Genomic DNA, 18,538 nt, shown 5'->3' with positions numbered 1-18,538 from the left:
ACCAAGTGTCACGTACCGGGATGTAGGCTGTCACGAAGCTTGGAAGTGGATCCTCCACCTGTGTGGCTGATGACTCGGACCGTATCGGGTAGCGGAGTCTAAGGTGCCGCTGGTCTTCACCAGGCAGGATGGGCTTGCCGTGGCAGGCGACACTCAGGTTGCTACCCCCGACATGGCTCGACCACACAGGTAACTGGGCAAGGCGAGGTACCGAAGGAGGAGGCTGTAGCGTAGTCAACGTAGCAGAAGGTCAAGGCAGGCGGAAAAGGTTCGTAGTCAAAAATGTAGCGGGAAGGTCTGGATACACGGGTATGGCAAAACAGGCAATAGGGAACGCTTTCTCTCAGGCAATAGGCACTGAAGATCTGGCAGGGAAGTGTGGGAGGTGCATAGACTTATAGGATAGTGTCAGGTGTATACAATAATTACGGGCGTACTAGCTCTTAAAATTTTTGAGCTCCGGTGCGCGTGCGTCCTAAGGGACGGGGCCACGTGCCAGAGCTCAGACAGAGCGGAGGCAGCAGGAGGTGAGTGACAGGCTGGGATTCGCATTCGGGCCCCCTCCCATAGACACTTGCATTGAGGGGGTGGGGTGTGACATCATGAGGGGGTGGGACTATGACTATGTCACAAGCTCCGGGCGCCAGCTCCAGCTTTCGGAACAGTTTGTTCCAAACGCTGAGCAGTAGAGTACCCCTTTAGGCCCCATTGGCCAATCAAGGCTAAAAGTGAGTCCTTTATATCGGTATACCTTTTCTTAACTGTATAGAAATAGTAAAGCGGACTGGGTATTTGTTTTTAAATAAAAAGGGCCATAGCAAAAAAAAAAGAGAAAAAACTGTGCAGTGTGTATGTTTTTTTTACAACAAGACCCTATGAGCAATGTATATAACTGTGTCAGAGCCTTCTGTTGGTCGTATATGTCGACATGACCACTGTGTACACGGAGCCTTCTACAGGTTAGGTATATCCTGGTAATGGCCTTTTTTTCCTTTACCTACAGGTGACTGTTCCTATTCACATCCTTGGGGGAGACTCTGCCCTGATCACCTTTGAAGGGATCGGTTACGATCGAAGTGTTCTGGGGGGGACAGCGGTGTTTGAGGCATTTTCTCCATTATCCACTGTGCCACAGCTCACCCTGCCCGGACAGGTGAGGACACCGCTGACAATTTTGTATCCGAATATGGAAATATTTAAGGTATAATGCTTTCATATACACATGGGGTAACATAGCGGTTCATTGTGCTTCTTGTCTCATGCAGATTCCTCACTTCACCCAGCAGAAATTGGCATTTGGGGATATTCCTGTTTTTAGCAAGTCCAGTCGGATGCTGTTCCTGAACAACACTTCGGAATCTGAGGCCATCTTTTTCACTTGGTTTGCAGCGTCACCCAACGCCAGCGAGGTGGGTGCAATCTCTAGCACCCCCTATAATGGGATAGATTATGTTGTTGAAAGTGACAAACTAGAAGCTGAATAGGCCTTAAAGGGGTACTTTGCCCCTAAACATCTTATCTCCTATCCAAAGTATAGAGGATAAGATGTCTGATCGTGGGGGTCTGGCTGCTGGGGACCCCCGAGATCTTCGCTGCGGCAACTCAGTCATCTGTTGCACAGAGAAAACTCCCCCCCCCAAGCCAGATGACTGCCAACAACAGCTGCCATACACCCTCCATTTATGTCTATGGAATTACTGTGTTGGCTGTATACTAGCCCAGTGTTTCCCAACCAGGATGCCTCCAGCTGTTGCAAAACTATAACTCCCAGCATGCCCGGACAGCCGTTGGCTGTCCGGGCATGCTGGGAGTTGTAGTTTTGCAACAACTGTAGGCACCCTGGTTGGGAAACAATGTACTAGCCGTCATGCCCCCTCCCATAGACATGAATAGAGGGGGAGTGGCGTGACGTCACGAACATGGAAGTCCCAAGCTTCAGTGTTCAGTAAGTTTGCAGTGCCGGCCCGGAGATCGCGGGGATCAGACATTTTATCCCCTATGCTTTGGATAGTGGGTGAAGATGTTAAGGGGTGGAGTACCCCTTTAACCCCTTAAGGACTCAGCCCATTTTGGCCTTAAGGACTCAGACAATTTAATTTTTACGTTTTCATTTTTTCCTCCTCGCCTTCTAAAAATCATAACTCTTTTATATTTTCATCCACAGACTAGTATGAGGGCTTGTTTTTTGCGCGACCAGTTGTCCTTTGTAATGACATCACTCATTATATCATAAAATGTATGGCGCAACCAAAAAACACTATTTTTGTGGGGAAATTAAAACGAAAAACGCAATTTTGCTAATTTTGGAAGGTTTTGTTTTCACGCCGTACAATTTCTGGTAAAAATGACGTGTGCTCTTTATTCTGAGGGTCAATACGATTAAAATGATACCCATTATTATATACTTTTATATTATTGTTGCGCTTAAAAAAAATCACAAACTTTTTAACCAAATTAGTACGTTTATAATCCCTTTATTTTGATGACCTATAACTTTTTTATTTTTCCGTATAAGCGGCGGTATGGGGGCTCATTTTTTGCGCCATGATCTGTACTTTTTTTTGATACCACATTTGTATATAAAAAACTTTTAATACATTTTTTATAATTTTTTTTTAATAAAATGTATTAAAAAAGTAGGAATTTTGGACTTTTTTAATTTTTTTTCGTTCACGCCGTTCACCGTACGGGATCATTAACATTTTATTTTAATAGTTCGGACATTTACGCACGCGGCGATACCAAATATGTCTATAAAAAATGTTTTTTACGCTTTTTGGGGGTAAAATAGGAAAAAACGGACATTTTACTTTTTTATTGGGGAGGGGATTTTTCACTTTTTTTTTACTTTTACTTTTACATTTTTTTACATTTTTTTTTACACTTGAATAGTCCCCATAGGGGACTATTCATAGCAATACCATGATTGCTAATACTGATCTGTTCTATGTATAGGACATAGAACAGATCAGTATTATCGGTCATCTCCTGCTCTGGTCTGCTCGATCACAGACCAGAGCAGGAGACGCCGGGAGCCGCACGGAGGAAGGTGAGGGGACCTCCGTGCGGCGTTATGAATGATCGGATCCCCGCAGCAGCGCTGCGGGCGATCCGATCGTTCATTTTAATCGCGAACTCCCGCAGATGCCGGGATCTGTATTGATCCCGGCACCTGAGGGGTTAATGGCGGACGCCCGCGAGATCGCGGGCGTCGGCCATTGCCGGCGGGTCCCTGGCTGCGATCAGCAGCCGGGATCAGCCGCGCATGACACGGGCATCGCTCCGATGCCCGCGGTTATGCTTAGGACGTAAATGTACGTCCTGGTGCGTTAAGTACCACCTCACCAGGACGTACATTTACGTCCTGCGTCCTTAAGGGGTTAAAGGGGTACTCCGGTGAAAACCTTTTTTCTTTTAAATCAACTGGTGGCAGAAAGTTAAACATATTTGTAAATTACTTCTATTAAAAAATCTTAATCCTTCCAGTACTTATTAGCTGCTGAATGCTACAGAGGAAATTCCTTTCTTTTTGGAACATTGATGACATCACGAGCACAGTGCTCTCTGCTGACACCTCTGTCCATTTTAGCAACCATGCATAGCAGATGTTTGCTAAGGGCAGCATGGTGGCTCAGTGGTTAGCACTGCTGCCTTGCAGTGCTGGGGACTTGGGTTCAAATCCCACTAAGGACAACATTAAATAAAGTGTTATTATTAGTATAATAACGTCAGCAGAGAGAACTGTGGTCGTGATGTCATCAGAGAGCATTCCAAAAAGAAAAGAATTTCCGCTGTAGTATTCAGCAGCTAATAAGTACAGGAAGGATTAAGATTTTTTTAATAGAAGTAATTTACAAATATGTTTAACTTTCTGTCACCAGTTGATTTAAAAGAAAAAAGGTTTTCACAAGAGTACCCCTTTAAGTTTTTTTCTGTGTGATTGCTAGAACGCAGGACCTCTTATCTCCTCCCACAGACGGTTTAGCCCACTCCATACAAGCCTATGGGAGATAAGATGCACTTGCACATCTGGGCCTTAACAATAAAAAGTACATTGTAGCACTAGATAGGAGATTAATTGCGTATTCTGCATAATATTTGAGCCTTGATGTGATGTTATAGATCAGTGTTTCCTAACCAGGGTGCCCCAGCTGTTGCAAAACTACAACTCCCAGCATGCAAGGACAGCCTTTGTTTGTAGTTGTAGTTTTGCAATAGCTGGAGGCACCTACTTGGGAAACACTTCAGCTGGTGCAAAACTACAACTCCCAGTATGCCAGGAAAGCTAAAGGAAACATGCGAGAAGTTTGCGACATATCCATGCATCGCGATGTGAACACCTCCTGAGATACCTATACCTCTCTGTAGTATGTAGACATACATACTGTAGACACTATATATGACCTTGGATTGGTATATACAGCTATATATATATATATATATATATATATATATATACTGTATATATGTAAACACCTACTTCATCAGTTCTCTCATTCTGCTCTCAATGAGGGGGCGGAGCTGGTAGTTGTAGTTTTGCAACAGCTGGAGGTGCCCTGGTTGGGAAACACTGTTATAGATGCTCATAAAGTGAATAACATATCTTCCCATGAGTTACAAGAGTCAGGTTTGATTTTACAGATTCTTCAGGTGTCCCCTCTGTCTGGTGTGGTCAGACCCGGTGAGAGCCTCAGCATCGTGGTCTCTCTTCAGTCTGGGGAGCAGGCCTCCTTCTATAACCTGGAGCTGGTGTGTGAGGTGCGTAATGCAGCTTTGTATGGCAGGGAATGCCCTCTATGATAGACCCCACATATAATGTGTCATCTTCGCACAGATAGTAATGGAGAAAGCTGTGACCGAGTATAAGAGAGGTCTCCAAGAATGGGAAGAAGAAAGGGAACGGCAGTCATTGGAATTCACAATCACTGAACCAGCCGCCGAAAAGAGAAACCAGACAGCAGCGGTAAGTCTCCATGTACGCAAATATTTTTCTTGTCCAGGATTAGAAAAACAGAGCTGATTTATTTCCAAAAACAGCACCACCCCTGTCCTCAGGTTGTGTGTGGAATTGCAGCTGAGTTGCATTAAAGCATACCTGTCATATTGCCAAAAAAAAAAAAAAAAAATGTTTCAGTACCTAATCCTGATCATGTACATATAATTTTTATGTGTCTAGGACCTATATATTACTAACTTAAGCATTTATATGTAGCTCACTTGCTTTGTGTTCTTGCTTTCTGGAGGGGGCGTGTCCATCTCTCTCCCTCACTGTGATGACTCATCTCCTCTGAGTCTGGGAGCAGCCTGGCAGTCTGCAAATCACTGCACAGTAGTTTTTATTCATACATTTTCTATCTGTTCCTAGTAAAGCTGGATGCTAATCAACATAGCTCTCACTATGTGCGTCATTCAGCTTTCACAGACTCCTGAATGTCTGATTAGCTTATTTGTCATTCAGGAGTCAGAGAAAGCTTTGGCTGTCCAGGCATGCTGGGAGTTGTAGTTTTGCAACAGCTGGAGCTGAAGTGTTTGTAAAACACTGTGTTAGAGCAGTGTTGCCTTTAGCTGTTGCAAAACTACAACTCCCAGCATGCCCACACATCCTTTGTCTGTAGTTTTGAAAGTGCTGGAGGCTACACAGCTGGAGAATACACAGCTCAAAACAGAGTTTTACAAAGATTGTACCCCCAGCTGTTGTAAAACTACAACTCCCATCATGGCTGAAGGCTGTAGTGATGCAATGGTGATCTCCTATACTGGATACCAACACACTTTACGGCCGGTATCCAGTATGCTGCAAAATACAGAGTTGTCTGTCTGCATAAAGATAGATGACCCCTAGTGGCGGCTATTTTCATTTTTTCTTTTTTTTGTAAAATTGAATTATAATTTTTTTTTAATAAATGTATATTTAAAAAGTCATTTTATCAGTAGTATTACAAAATTTAAAAAGTTTTTCATAATGACAGTGCCTCTTTAAAGTTAAAGGGGCCAAGTTGTAATACCACATACAACCTGAGGACAGGGGTGGCACTGTTTTTGGAAGAAATTGGCTCTGTTTATCTACTCATGGCTAACCCCTAAAAAGAACAATTGAACATTATAAATAACAAATAGTCTAGTGCCGTACAAATAATTGCTTGTTCTATTTTTGCCTGGTCCTATTGAAAGGCAACAACATCTGCCATTCTTACAATTTGTTCTGAGCCTGCACTTTTCTGGTGCATTGTGGAGATGCGCGACGGGCAGCCACAGAACCGCTGAAATTTGCGTTAGTGTACACATACCCATGATGTTTGAATGATGCTTTGGATGTGACTAGAGCACTGTTTCCCAACCAGGGTGCCTCCAACAGTTGCAAAACTACAACTCACAGCATGCCCGGACAGCCATTGGCTGTCCGGGCATGCTGGGAGTTGTAGTTTTGCAACAGCTTGAGCAGTGTTTCCCACCCAGGGTGCCTCCAGCTGTTGCAAAACTACAACTTCAGCATAGTCAAAGAGTCTAAGGCTATCCTATTGATTCCATCTACATCCCCTTTTAGGCCAGTCTTACTATCATTGAGAAGTATTTTTGTGTCCATATTGTGTCTGATATCAGCTGTCAGATTAGGTCAGTGTTTCCCAACCAGTGTGCCTCCAGCTGTTGCAAAACTACATGCTGGGAGTTGTAGTTTTGCAGCAGCTGGAGGCACCCAGTTGGGAAACACTGCTTTATTTTGTTCTGGCATGTTTCATGTTGTTCCTGCATGTTTCATGTTGTTCCGACACGTTTCATGTTGTTCCTGCATGTTTCATGTTGTTCCGACACGTTTCATGTTGTTTTGACATGCTTTGGCTGTCCAGGCATGCTTGGAGTTGTAGTTTTGCAAAATCTGGAGGCACCCTGGTTGGGAAACACTGCTCTAGTCACATCCAAAGCATCATTTTTCAACACTTTCATCATGTGTCACTTAGTCAGTGCTGAAAGTGTGTTAGAGACCCAGAAGGCAGATCTGCTCCACTGAACGGGGCACTTTAAATTTCTGAGGCAAATTTTGTGGTGGATTTTTCAATTAGTGGACACATACCCTTAAAATAAAAATTGTAATTGGCAACAATCCAGTGTCCAGTGTTTCCCAACCAGTGTGCATTTGGCTGTCGAGGCATGCTGGGACTTGTAGTTTTTGCAACAGCTGGAGGCACACTGGTTGGGAAACACTGGACTAGAATATAAGACACAGTCTTACTCAGAATCAGTACAAAAAAAATTAGAGATGTCAAATGAAGCTAAAATTGCCTGTAGACAGTGTTCTCTGATTGTTGTGTTGGTGGATTCCATGTTCTCATATGCTGTTTATTAGAGATGAGCAAACTTACAGTAAATTCGATTCGTCACGAACTTCTCGGCTCGGCGGTTGCTGACTTTTCCTGCATAAATTAGTTCAGCTTTCAGGTGCTCCCGTGGGCTGGAAAAGGTGGATACAGTCCTAGGAGACTCTTTCCTAGGAATGTATCCACCTTTTCCAGCCCACCGGAGCACCGGAAAGCTGAACAAATTTATGCAGGAAAAGTCAGCAACCGCCGAGCCGAGAATTTCTTGACGAATCGAATTTACTGTAAGTTCGCTCATCTCTACTGTTTATGTTGCAGCGTTCACCAGACTCCAGAAGTGCCCGGATCACTCATGCTAAGCAACAACTGACAGACATAAGGAGATACAAGGTGTAGTATTAGTACTAGATTTATGTCTTATTGCAGTTTTTAGGTGTCTGTTAAAGGGGTTATCCAGGAAAAAACTTTTTTTTATAGATCAAATGGCTCCAGAAAGTTAAACAGATTTGTAAATTACTTCTATTTATTAAAAAATCTTAATCCTTTCAGTACTTATGAGCTTCTGAAGTTAAGGTTGTCCTTTTCTGTCGAAGTGATCTCTGATGACACCTGTCTCGGGAAACGCCCAGTTTAGAAGCAAATCCCCATAGCAAACCTCTTCCAAACTGAGCGTTTCCCGAGACACGTGTCATCAGAGAGCACAGAAAAGAACAACCTTAACTTCAGAAGCTCATAAGTACTGAAAGGATTAAGATTTTTTAATAGAAGTAATTTATAAATCTGTTTGACTTTCTGGAGCCAGTTGATATATATAAAAGAGTTTTTTCCTGGAATACCCCTTTAACATGTAGGCCTTTGCTTGGAAAAGACACAGGTAGGTGATAGGATGTACAATATGTAGAATAATCCTTAAATGGGCACGGTCATTTGCAAAATGTTTTGATATATTGTCAATAATAACATTATGTGAATATTTTTGATATACAATGGTTAAAAAATGTGTATATTTTTGGGTGAAAAAATGCCCTTGAGCTATTGCCTATGTTTCCCAAATAGGACAAAATACAGGTGTGGGCAAGACAAGCAGGGCTCGGTGCAGGCACCTGGTTTGTCAATAAGTCTGCTGTGTGAGCCTGTGTTTCCTCAATGCACAGAGCCCTGCTTGTCCTCAGTGTACAGAGCCCTGCTTGTCCTCAGTGTACAGAGCCCTGCTTGTCCTCAGTGTACAGAGCCCTGCTTGTCCTCAGTGTACAGAGCCCTGCTTGTCCTCAGTGTACAGAGCCCTGCTTGTCCTCAGTGTACAGAGCCCTGCTTGTCCTCAGTGTACAGAGCCCTGCTTGTCCTCAGTGTACAGAGCCCTGCTTGTCCTCAGTGTACAGAGCCCTGCTTGTCCTCAGTGTACAGAGCCCTGCTTGTCCTCAGTGTACAGAGCCCTGCTTGTCCTCAGTGTACAGAGCCCTGCTTGTCCTCAGTGTACAGAGCCCTGCTTGTCCTCAGTGTACAGAGCCCTGCTTGTCCTCAGTGTACAGAGCCCTGCTTGTCCTCAGTGTACAGAGCCCTGCTTGTCCTCAGTGTACAGAGCCCTGCTTGTCCTCTGTGTACAGAGCCCTGCTTGTCCTCGGTGTACAGAGCCCTGCTTGTCCTCGGTGTACAGAGCCCCGCTTGTCCTCGGTGTACAGAGCCCCGCTTGTCCTCGGTGTACAGAGCCCCGCTTGTCCTCGGTGTACAGAGCCCCGCTTGTCCTCGGTGTACAGAGCCCCGCTTGTCCTCGGTGTACAGAGCCCCGCTTGTCCTCGGTGTACAGAGCCCCGCTTGTCCTCGGTGTACAGAGCCCCGCTTGTCCTCGGTGTACAGAGCCCCGCTTGTCCTCGGTGTACAGAGCCCCGCTTGTCCTCGGTGTACAGAGCCCCGCTTGTCCTCGGTGTACAGAGCCCCGCTTGTCCTCGGTGTACAGAGCCCCGCTTGTCCTCGGTGTACAGAGCCCCGCTTGTCTTCGGTGTACAGAGCCCCGCTTGTCCTGCCCCCACCTTCTGTATATTATCCATGCACAGAAACACAGACAATATGTGCAAAGATAGCATTTTTCACCCAAAAATATACACATTTCCAATGCAAATGACCGTGCCTATTTACAATGGTTTCCTGTGTTTTATAAATACTAACATGGATCTTGGTGCAGGAGCTGCCGACTCCAGCCAATCACTGGCCAAGACAGAACACTACCGGGGCCAGTGATTTGCTGAGCCGGCAGGTCCTGCACCGAGCGCTCGTCTCAGAAGCAAAAAGAAGACAAAAGACCTGGACAGAGCCGAACTACAGCTGCAGGGGACCGGGGAAAGGTAAGTATAGGGTTTTTTTCCCCTCCCCCAGCAGGATAAAAAATTTTGGAGTATCCCTATTCCCTATCCCGCTGCAGCGCTATGTATGAAAAGTATTTCTATCAGCAGCATCGGGTGCCCGATGCTGCTGATAGAAATACTTTTCACATATAGCGCTGCAGTTGCATAGGTATATAGAAGCACTGCGAGGCTACATTATACATGGGCTGCGGGGGGGTATATATTTAATGCGCCAGCGGGGGGTATATATTTATTAATGCGCCGGCCGGGGTCATATCTAAAGCGCTGCTGGGGGGCTAGATATATAGGCTATATGTCTGCCCCCCCCCTCAGCGCTATATATCTTGCCCCCCCCACAGCGCTTTTAATATACATATGGCTCCTGCTAGTCACAATGTTCATTTTTAAATCTCCCGCTGGGAACCCTGAATGGCTCCTCAGTACCGACCATTCAGGGCTCCCCGCGGGGGATTCAAAAATGAAAGTTAAAACACACTGCTACATCGCAGGGTTGCGGAGCATGCCGCCCGATCCCCTGCTTAATAACTTCGGATCGCATCGGGTCTCAGAAGTGAAACCCGGTGCGATGAATCCCACAGCCCCTGTACTACAACCCCCATCATGGAACAGACTCTGTTCCATGATGGAGGTAGTAGTACAAACACTAATGTAGCCTCCCCAGCTGTCTGCAGACTCCCGCAGCCAGGGAATTACTACTCCCATCATGGAAACAAGTCTGTTCCATGATGGGAGTAGTAGTAGTCCCTCAGCACTGCAGGAGTCTGCTGATGTCACCTTTTCTGAGCATGCTCAGTAAAAATAACGTCCGTTATAATAACGGGCATTAACGGGTGTATTTACTAACGTCTGTCGGCCATAGACTTCAGTGTTAAAAATAACGTCCGTTAATTTACCCGTTTCTTGTGACGGGCGAAAAATTAGTGCAGGTCACGTTATTTCTCCCATCACAACTAACGTACGTTAGTCACGACGGGCTATGACGGGTGATAACGGGTAAACGAAAAAAAAACATTGACTTCAATGGGGTTGTTTAACGGGCGTTAATAATTATTTTTCAAACGTACGTTTATTAACGGGTGAACTTCATTGTGCGAAAGCAGCCTAAAAACAAAAACCTCAACACATCAGTAAAAAGATTAAAAAAATAATTAAATTAAATAGATCTGACTCTTGAAATGTTATGATAAATAGGAAAAAAAATGCTTGGTCCCTAATGGGTTAACTTTGAAATGTTTCTGCCCTGTACCTTTTGTAGTATTCTGCAGCATCAGTTAGAAGCTGCCTGTACATGCACAAGAATAAAATAACCATTAGGGGGCAGCATTATCTTTCAAATCTGCTGCATTTTTACTTGGGATTTTGCAGTTACACGCATTGGCAGTTTATTGATTTACCGCCTGACTATTGATTCGATGCCATACGCTGGGCGTAAACTGCAGCTTTATCTCATTCAATGCAAATGGCAATGATGCTTTTCTGACTGAGCTCTGGGTCAGAAGATATTTTGGGAAAAAACTCAAGAGGGGCTGATGCATTTTACTGAGCTGTGACTTGTTTTAGGTATTGATGTGAGGTCCGGACTCCGATTATGAGACATTGATGATCTATATCAGTGGTCTCCAAACTGTGGGCCTTCAGATGTTGCAAAACTACAACTCCCAGCATGCCCAGACATGCTGGGAGTTGTAGTTTTGCAACAGCTGCAGGTCAACAGTTATGAGACCACCGGTCTAGCATGTCCTATGAGATGCAGCTTACAAAATCTTGTAAAAGTTAGAAACCTAGGATACAGATTGAAGCTGCATCTCATAGGAATACACTGAAGACTCTATAGTGTGAGCCAGTGTTCTCCAACCAGTGTGCCTCCAGCTGTTGCAAAACTACAACTCCCAGCATGCCCAGACAGCCGTCCTATTCGGGTCCTATGAGATGCAGCTTACAAAAGCTTGTGAAAGGGAGAAACCTAGGAGACAGATTGAAGCTGCATCTCATATGAATACACTGAGACACACTATATTGACATTCATTGTTTCCCAACCAGTGTGCCTCCAGCTGTTGCAAAATCACAACTTCTGTCCGGGCATGCTAGGAGTTGCAGTTTTGCAACATCCAAACTGGGCCACAATTTGGAGACTACCGCAGTGTTGATCCAGAAGAAGACATGCAATACACAAATATCTCTGCTATATAGCAGACTGGTGCTGTATACTGTATAGAGTTGTGTTTCGCAACCAGGGTACCTTCAGCTGTTGCAAAACTACAACTCCCAGCATGCCCGGACAGCCGTTGGCTGTCCGGGCATGCTGGGAGTTGTAGTTTCGCAACATCTGGAGGGCCACTGTTTGGACATGCGGTGACCCCCTTTACCTATTAAGACACTTCTAGACTAAATCTTTATCTTATTTACAGACCCTACCACCTATCAAGAATACAGATTACCCCCGACTGCCAGTCAGCCGAGACCGAGAAACCCGCAGGGCAATGAAAGAGACTCTGGAGGTCTGTCTGAGACCCCAACCACCCGTTCCTTTACAGCTTCACTTGTCAGTGACCGGGCGATCCCATCACACTCCAGATTTCCTCAGCCAGTTTCAGAATGATTTTCCGCGCCACTTCCAGCAGCGGTGAGTGCGCGGTCATCACTACTGACAGACCGGATGGATGACGGGGAGAATGTTATCATATTAGGTCCCTCTCACTATCACTGTCCTACAGCACCGTCTCTTATTCCATTCCAGCATAACTGCAGCCATACGTTTGATTACTGCAACAGGGTCATGTGATCACCAGCCTGACCCACAGAGTTTAATGTGTCAGAGGAAGTAGTCAGTCCTGGGTCAGCTGACTTCCTGTGAAATACAGGATGACATCATCACCTATCAAATGCCTTCTAGCAGCTTACAGAACCCTCTTCTCCCACCTCTATCTGTATACTGCTGCTGTCTCTGTGGGATCCGGATATATAGTAGTTATACACCTCCCCTCCAGCTCTATCTGTATACTGCTGCTGTCTCTATGAGATCAGGATATATAGTTATACACTTCATCTCCAGCTCTATCTGTATATTGCTGCTGTTATCTCTATGGGATAAGAATATATAGTAGTTATACACCTCCCCTCCAGCTCTATCTGTATACTGCTGTTGTTATTTATATGGGATCAGGATATATAGTAGTTATACACCTCCCCTCCAGTTCTATCTGTATACTGCTGCTGCTATCTCTATGGGATCAGGATATATAGTAGTTATACACCTCCCCTCCAGTTCTATCTGTATACTGCTGCTGCTATCTCTATGGGATCAGGATATATAGTAGTTCTACACCTCCCCTCCAGCTCTATCTGTATACTGCTGCTATCTCTATGAGATCAGGATATATATACACTTCATCTCCAGCTCTATCTGTATATTGCTGCTGTTATCTCTATAGGATAAGAATTTATAGTAGTTATACACCTTCCCTCCAGCTCTATCTGTATACTGCTGCTGCTATCTCTATGGGATCAGGATATATAGTAGTTCTACACCTCCCCTCCAGTTCTATCTGTATATTGCTGCTGCTATCTCTATGGAATCAGGATATATAGTAGTTCTACACCTCCCCTCCAGTTCTATCTGTATACTGCTGCTGCTATCTCTATGGGATCAGGATATATAGTAGTTATACACCTCTCCTCCAGCTCTATCTGTATACTGCTGCTATCTTTATGGGATCATTATATATAGTAGTTATACACGTCATTTCCAGCTCTATCTTTTATACTGCTGCTATCTCTATAGGATCAGGATATATAGTAGTTATACACCTCCCATCCAGCTCTATCTGTATACTGCTGCTGCTATCTCTATAGGACCAGGATATACAGTAGTTATACACCTCCCATCCAGCTCTATCTGTATACTGCTGCTGCTATCACTATGGTATCAGGATATATATAATAGTTATACACCTTCCCTCCAGCTCTATCTGTATACTGCTGCTATCTCCATGGAATTAGGATATATAGTAGTTATACACCTCTCCTCCAGCTCTATCTGTATACTGCTACTATCTTTATGGGATCATTATATATAGTAGTTATACACATCATTTCCAGCTCTATCTTTATACTGCTGCTATCTCTATAGGATCAGAATATATAGTAGTTATACACCTCCCATCCAGCTCTATCTGTATACTTCTGCTGCTATCACTATGGTATCAGGATATAGATAATAGTTATACACCTTCCCTCTAGCTCTATCTGTATACTGCTGCTATCTCCATGGAATTAGGATATATAGTAGTTATACACCTCTCCTCCAGCTCTATCTGTATACTGCTACTATCTTTATGGGATCATTATATATAGTAGTTATACACATCATTTCCAGCTCTATCTTTTATACTGCTGCTATCTCTATAGGATCAGAATATATAGTAGTTATACACCTCCCATCCAGCTCTATCTGTATACTTCTGCTGCTATCACTATGGTATCAGGATATATATAATAGTTATACACCTTCCCTCCAGCTCTATCTGTATACTGCTGCTATCTCCATGGAATTAGGATATATAGTAGTTATACACCTCTCCTCCAGCTCTATACTGCTACTATCTTTATGGGATCATTATATATAGTAGTTATACACATCATTTCCAGCTCTATCTTTATACTGCTGCTATCTCTATAGGATCAGAATATATAGTAGTTATACACCTCCCATCCAGCTCTATCTGTATACTGCTGCTGCTATCACTATGGGTTCAGGAAATATAATAGTTATATAGTTATAAACCTCATCTCCAGGAAAACTATATATATTGATGTGTATTTTGGATGTTGCTTTATTTTCCCCTCCCATCTCCTAAACACACAGAAATGAATGGAGTCTTCTAGAGAAACTGGAAATTCCAGAACTTTAGGCCCCGGATTGTCTGACATTCTAGATAATCCAGTCTTAAAGCCCTGAAATCTACCCATGTATTACATTATATGGGAACCAATGTCCTGATGTACCTGGTGATAACGATAATTACCTGCTCCATTCACTAAAGGACGGCTTACACCTTAATGGGGGATCATGTAAAAAAAAATTACTTCCCCTCTATGCAGAAAAGTCAGCGACTATGGACATATTATATATTTTTAGTGCATTATATGAAATATGTGGAAGTAAACATTTCTGCAGTTGGTTTTTCTGCAGCTTGATTGTATTACAATACATTGCAAGCTGAAAGCTGCATAGACTACACTGAATACACTATGCTGCATACAATACACTGCAAGCTGAATTGTACTTACTCTATTTTTCAACCAGGGTGCCTCCAGCTGTTGCAAAACTACAACTCCCTGCATGCCCGGACAGCCGTTGGCTGTCCGGGCATGCTGAGAGTTGTAGTTTTGCAACAGCTGGAGGCACACTGGTTAGGAAACACAGCTCCATATTATGCCAGTCTATTATTATATAATAGATAGATATATTTATCACATATTGACTACATACACCTTCAATTTCTAATAGGTTCAAGTGTCCTTTGAGCTGAATGATATACCGGAACATTCACTAACCTGAAAGAAGTTTCCCGTAAACTTTCAGGGCTGTCACAGGCTCCGGATTTGACATGAATTTGCTTTATTTGCCGACATGTTCTATACAATCTGATCTTGTTAGGACATTTAGAGAAATAAAAAAAATTCAATACCATTCACCCTAACAGCTCAGGATCAGTACAGGATAAGTAATGTAATGTATGTACACAGTGACCTCACCAGCAGAATAGTGAGTACAGCTCTGGAGTATAATACAGGATATAACTCAGGGTCAGTACAGGATAAGTAATGTAATGTATGTACACAGTGACCTCACCAGCAGAATAGTGAGTACAGCTCTGGAGTATAATACAGGATATAACTCAGGGTCAGTACAGGATAAGTAATGTAATGTATGTACACAGTGACCCCACCAGCAGAATAGTGAGTACAGCTCTGGAGTATAATACAGGATATAACTCAGGATCAGTACAGGATAAGTAATGTAATGTATGTACACAGTGACCTCACCAGCAGAATAGTGAGTACAGCTCTGGGGTATAATACAGGATATAACTCAGGATCAGTACAGGATAAGTAATGTAATGTATGTACTCAGTGACCCCAACAGCAGAATAGTGAGTACAGCTCTGGGGTATAATACAGGATATAACTCAGGATCAGTACAGGATAAGTAATGTAATGTATGTACTCAGTGACCCCAACAGCAGAATAGTGAGTGCAGCTCTGGAGTGCTGACCAATTAGTTGCGGGTGTGGTCGTGCTTCAGCTGTGCTGTGTGTGTCTGCTGTGTCTCCTGAGCTCCAGGGAATTACCATCTGTTCCACCTGGGGCCTGCTTCCTCCTCCCCAGGGAGGGAGTGGGTTTCCAGGCATGAGTGAGGGAGGCGAGGCCCAGGCTTCTGCTCCTCGGACTAGGCCGCAGGGGAGCAGTAGAAGCCAGCAAGCGGCCGGAACATCGGAGGATTTGGGGGTGAGGCGTTCCACCAGGAGTCGCAGCAATGCTGCTCCAACTCCCCCCACAGAGGCGAGAAGCTCCAAGGTGGGATCCTCCTTGGGAAAGCTGGGTGCTGCCAGTGGAAAGCTGGGTTCGTCCGGAAGAAGGCAGAGTGCTCACGGAGGTGAAGCCGACCTCAGTGAGGAAGGCTGGGGAGTGCTGAGGACCCGGGAGTCTATTTCCACCTATACCTCCCGGGTAAAAAGTCACCTCCGTGAGTATGAAGATGCCTGTAAGGCCATCAGGAGGCTCGGAGAGGAACTGCGGTGTGCCCGTGCCAGAGCCAAGGTATCTCCTAAACGGAAAAAAACTGAGATCCAGTCAGAGATAAAAAGACTTATGGCTGACATGCAAGTTTTGGAGGAGAGGAGAGCAGCATTACTGGAGAAGAGTGGGCCATTTAAAGAGAAATTGGAAAATGAGGAGCGCTTCAGGGTGACAGAAGAAGAAAAAAATAAAAGGTTGATGGGGCTGCAACCTGAGAGCCAGGTGGATGATGCGGAGGAGATGGAGGAAGAACTACAGCCAGATCTACCTGGTGGCCTGCGGCAACAGCAGCAGGCCCCGTACAGTGGGCCCCCTGCACAGCAGCCAGCAGTATCACCTGCCGACTCAGGGGAGGACAGTGACAGCAGCTACCAGGGAGGGGCGCTAATGGCCCAGATCCGCATGCTGGAATCCCCAGTGTGTCCTCAGAACCTGGTGTTTGGAGATGAGCTCCCAAATGAGGCACCTGGGGGTAAGAAGAAAAAGAAGACCAAGCCAAAGCAGCAAGAAGTGGTGAGTTACATCTACACCCCCCTCCCTGTAAATCCTGAGTCGGCCGCAGGGTCAGCTCATTGTGCAAGCCCCGTTACCCAGCCCAGCCCGTGTTCTGTGGTGGACTCGGTGCAAAGGTGCGGGGAGAGTACAGATACTAAAAGGGCGCAGAGCTCCATGCCTGTTTGCAGTAGCAGGGATGGAGCAGAGAAGGCATCGGCCGCAAGGCCGTACAGTGAGGGCGGCCCAGCGGTGGGCAGAGAGGCAGACTCCGGTGCTGTAGTTCGCTCCCCTGTGGGAGAGGGGGGTGACTCAGTGCCGGAGGTAACAAAGGGCATAACAGACACTCCTAAAAGTAAAGAAAAACGTTTATTTTGCATTGGTGCCGCTGATCCCATTGATCAGCGGCGCCATGAGAAGACTGGAGATGATGCTGATGAGGCGGAGGGCACTAATAAGAACAGGGCTGGGGCCTCCTCTAGACCGGGCAAGCATGCTGCCCGGTCCCTTAAAGGGCCAGCGGAGGTTGTCCCAGCCCCAGTGCCCCGTGATGCTGAGGCAAAACAGGGAAAAACATCATCATCATCCTCGTTTCCCGGATTTGCTATTTCTGGTCCAGCCAGTGTGAATGAGAAGGTAAATGGGGGTGCGGGGTGTATGACTGGGGAGCGGATGGAGGTTAATGTTATTGGAGAAGGTGATTTTGCTGTTGCTGTAATTGGGGGTGGTGATGGGACTACAGATGATGTTATTGGAAACAATGTTGTTGGGGGAAGTGCTAATGTTGTTATTGAGGGTGGTGGGGATGTTGTCATTAGAAGTGGTGTAGGTGTAGGGTCTGGTCCGGTTGCCCCCCCAGTGGTGACAGATCATAGGAGTTATGCCAATGTCACTGCTGGGGGAAGTAGAATACTTTCCTCGTCTCCTGACTCTAGGGACGGTTTATTGCAGCGACGTCTCCTGGAAGCTCTGAAAAAGGGGGAAAGGTCGATTAATGTAGAGGGTAGAGCAGTTGATCTGTCCTTCTGGATAGAGAGACACGGTCTCTCTGCCTTCCGAGAGGAAAGAGGGGGCGATACTGTGTGGTCCCTCCCAACAGCCGGGGCAGGTAGTAACCGTAGGAATGTGGTCCGTCTTCGGTGGCAGGGCGAAGATATGTGTCCTTCAAGGACCAAAGTGGTTGAGCTCTTGCTAAAGATGGGCTTCAAGGCAGTTGATATCTTTGCCTTGATACATCCCTACGGTGCTCCTGAATTCGATATCAGTTTTGTTCGGCCAGAGGGGCTTGAGCTTTTCTGGTCGAATTATGAATTGGTAAAGAATGAGCCCGGCTGGCGAGACTTTGCCGTACAGGCATTGTCTCGTCAAAACGAAATCAAGAGAGTGACCGTTTTGACCCGTAACGAATCACTCTCTTGTGTTGACATTATCACCTGGTTAGGACGGTATGGCGAGGTAATGGGGGTCCCGCAGAAGAACAGGGACGAGTTTGGCATCTGGTCAGGAGCCTGGACGTTTTTGGTAAAACTTAAGCGTTCAGGAAATACAGTTACCCATATTCCATCCTCTGC

At 45.2% G+C, this 18,538-nt stretch overlaps 1 protein-coding gene across 3 annotated transcripts in view; it reads left to right on the top strand.

Annotated features, from left to right (window-relative positions):
- Positions 1-18,538, top strand: part of CFAP65 (cilia and flagella associated protein 65) — a 117,651-nt gene that overhangs the window by 80,868 nt on the left and 18,245 nt on the right. For all 3 annotated transcript variants that reach the window (XM_056534469.1, XM_056534467.1, XM_056534468.1), the window contains exons 24-29: positions 1,004-1,153; positions 1,266-1,409; positions 4,642-4,758; positions 4,835-4,963; positions 7,632-7,703; positions 12,083-12,297. In XM_056534469.1, coding sequence (XP_056390444.1) covers positions 1,004-1,153; positions 1,266-1,409; positions 4,642-4,758; positions 4,835-4,963; positions 7,632-7,703; positions 12,083-12,297 — 827 coding nt within the window. The remainder of the gene's footprint in view (positions 1-1,003; positions 1,154-1,265; positions 1,410-4,641; positions 4,759-4,834; positions 4,964-7,631; positions 7,704-12,082; positions 12,298-18,538) is intronic.

This window comes from Hyla sarda, chromosome 8 (assembly GCF_029499605.1).
Source record: "Hyla sarda isolate aHylSar1 chromosome 8, aHylSar1.hap1, whole genome shotgun sequence".
Taxonomy (NCBI): Eukaryota; Metazoa; Chordata; class Amphibia; order Anura; family Hylidae; genus Hyla; species Hyla sarda.
Note: the sequence above shows the minus strand (reverse complement) of the source record. Positions and strands in the feature narration are given on the sequence as shown.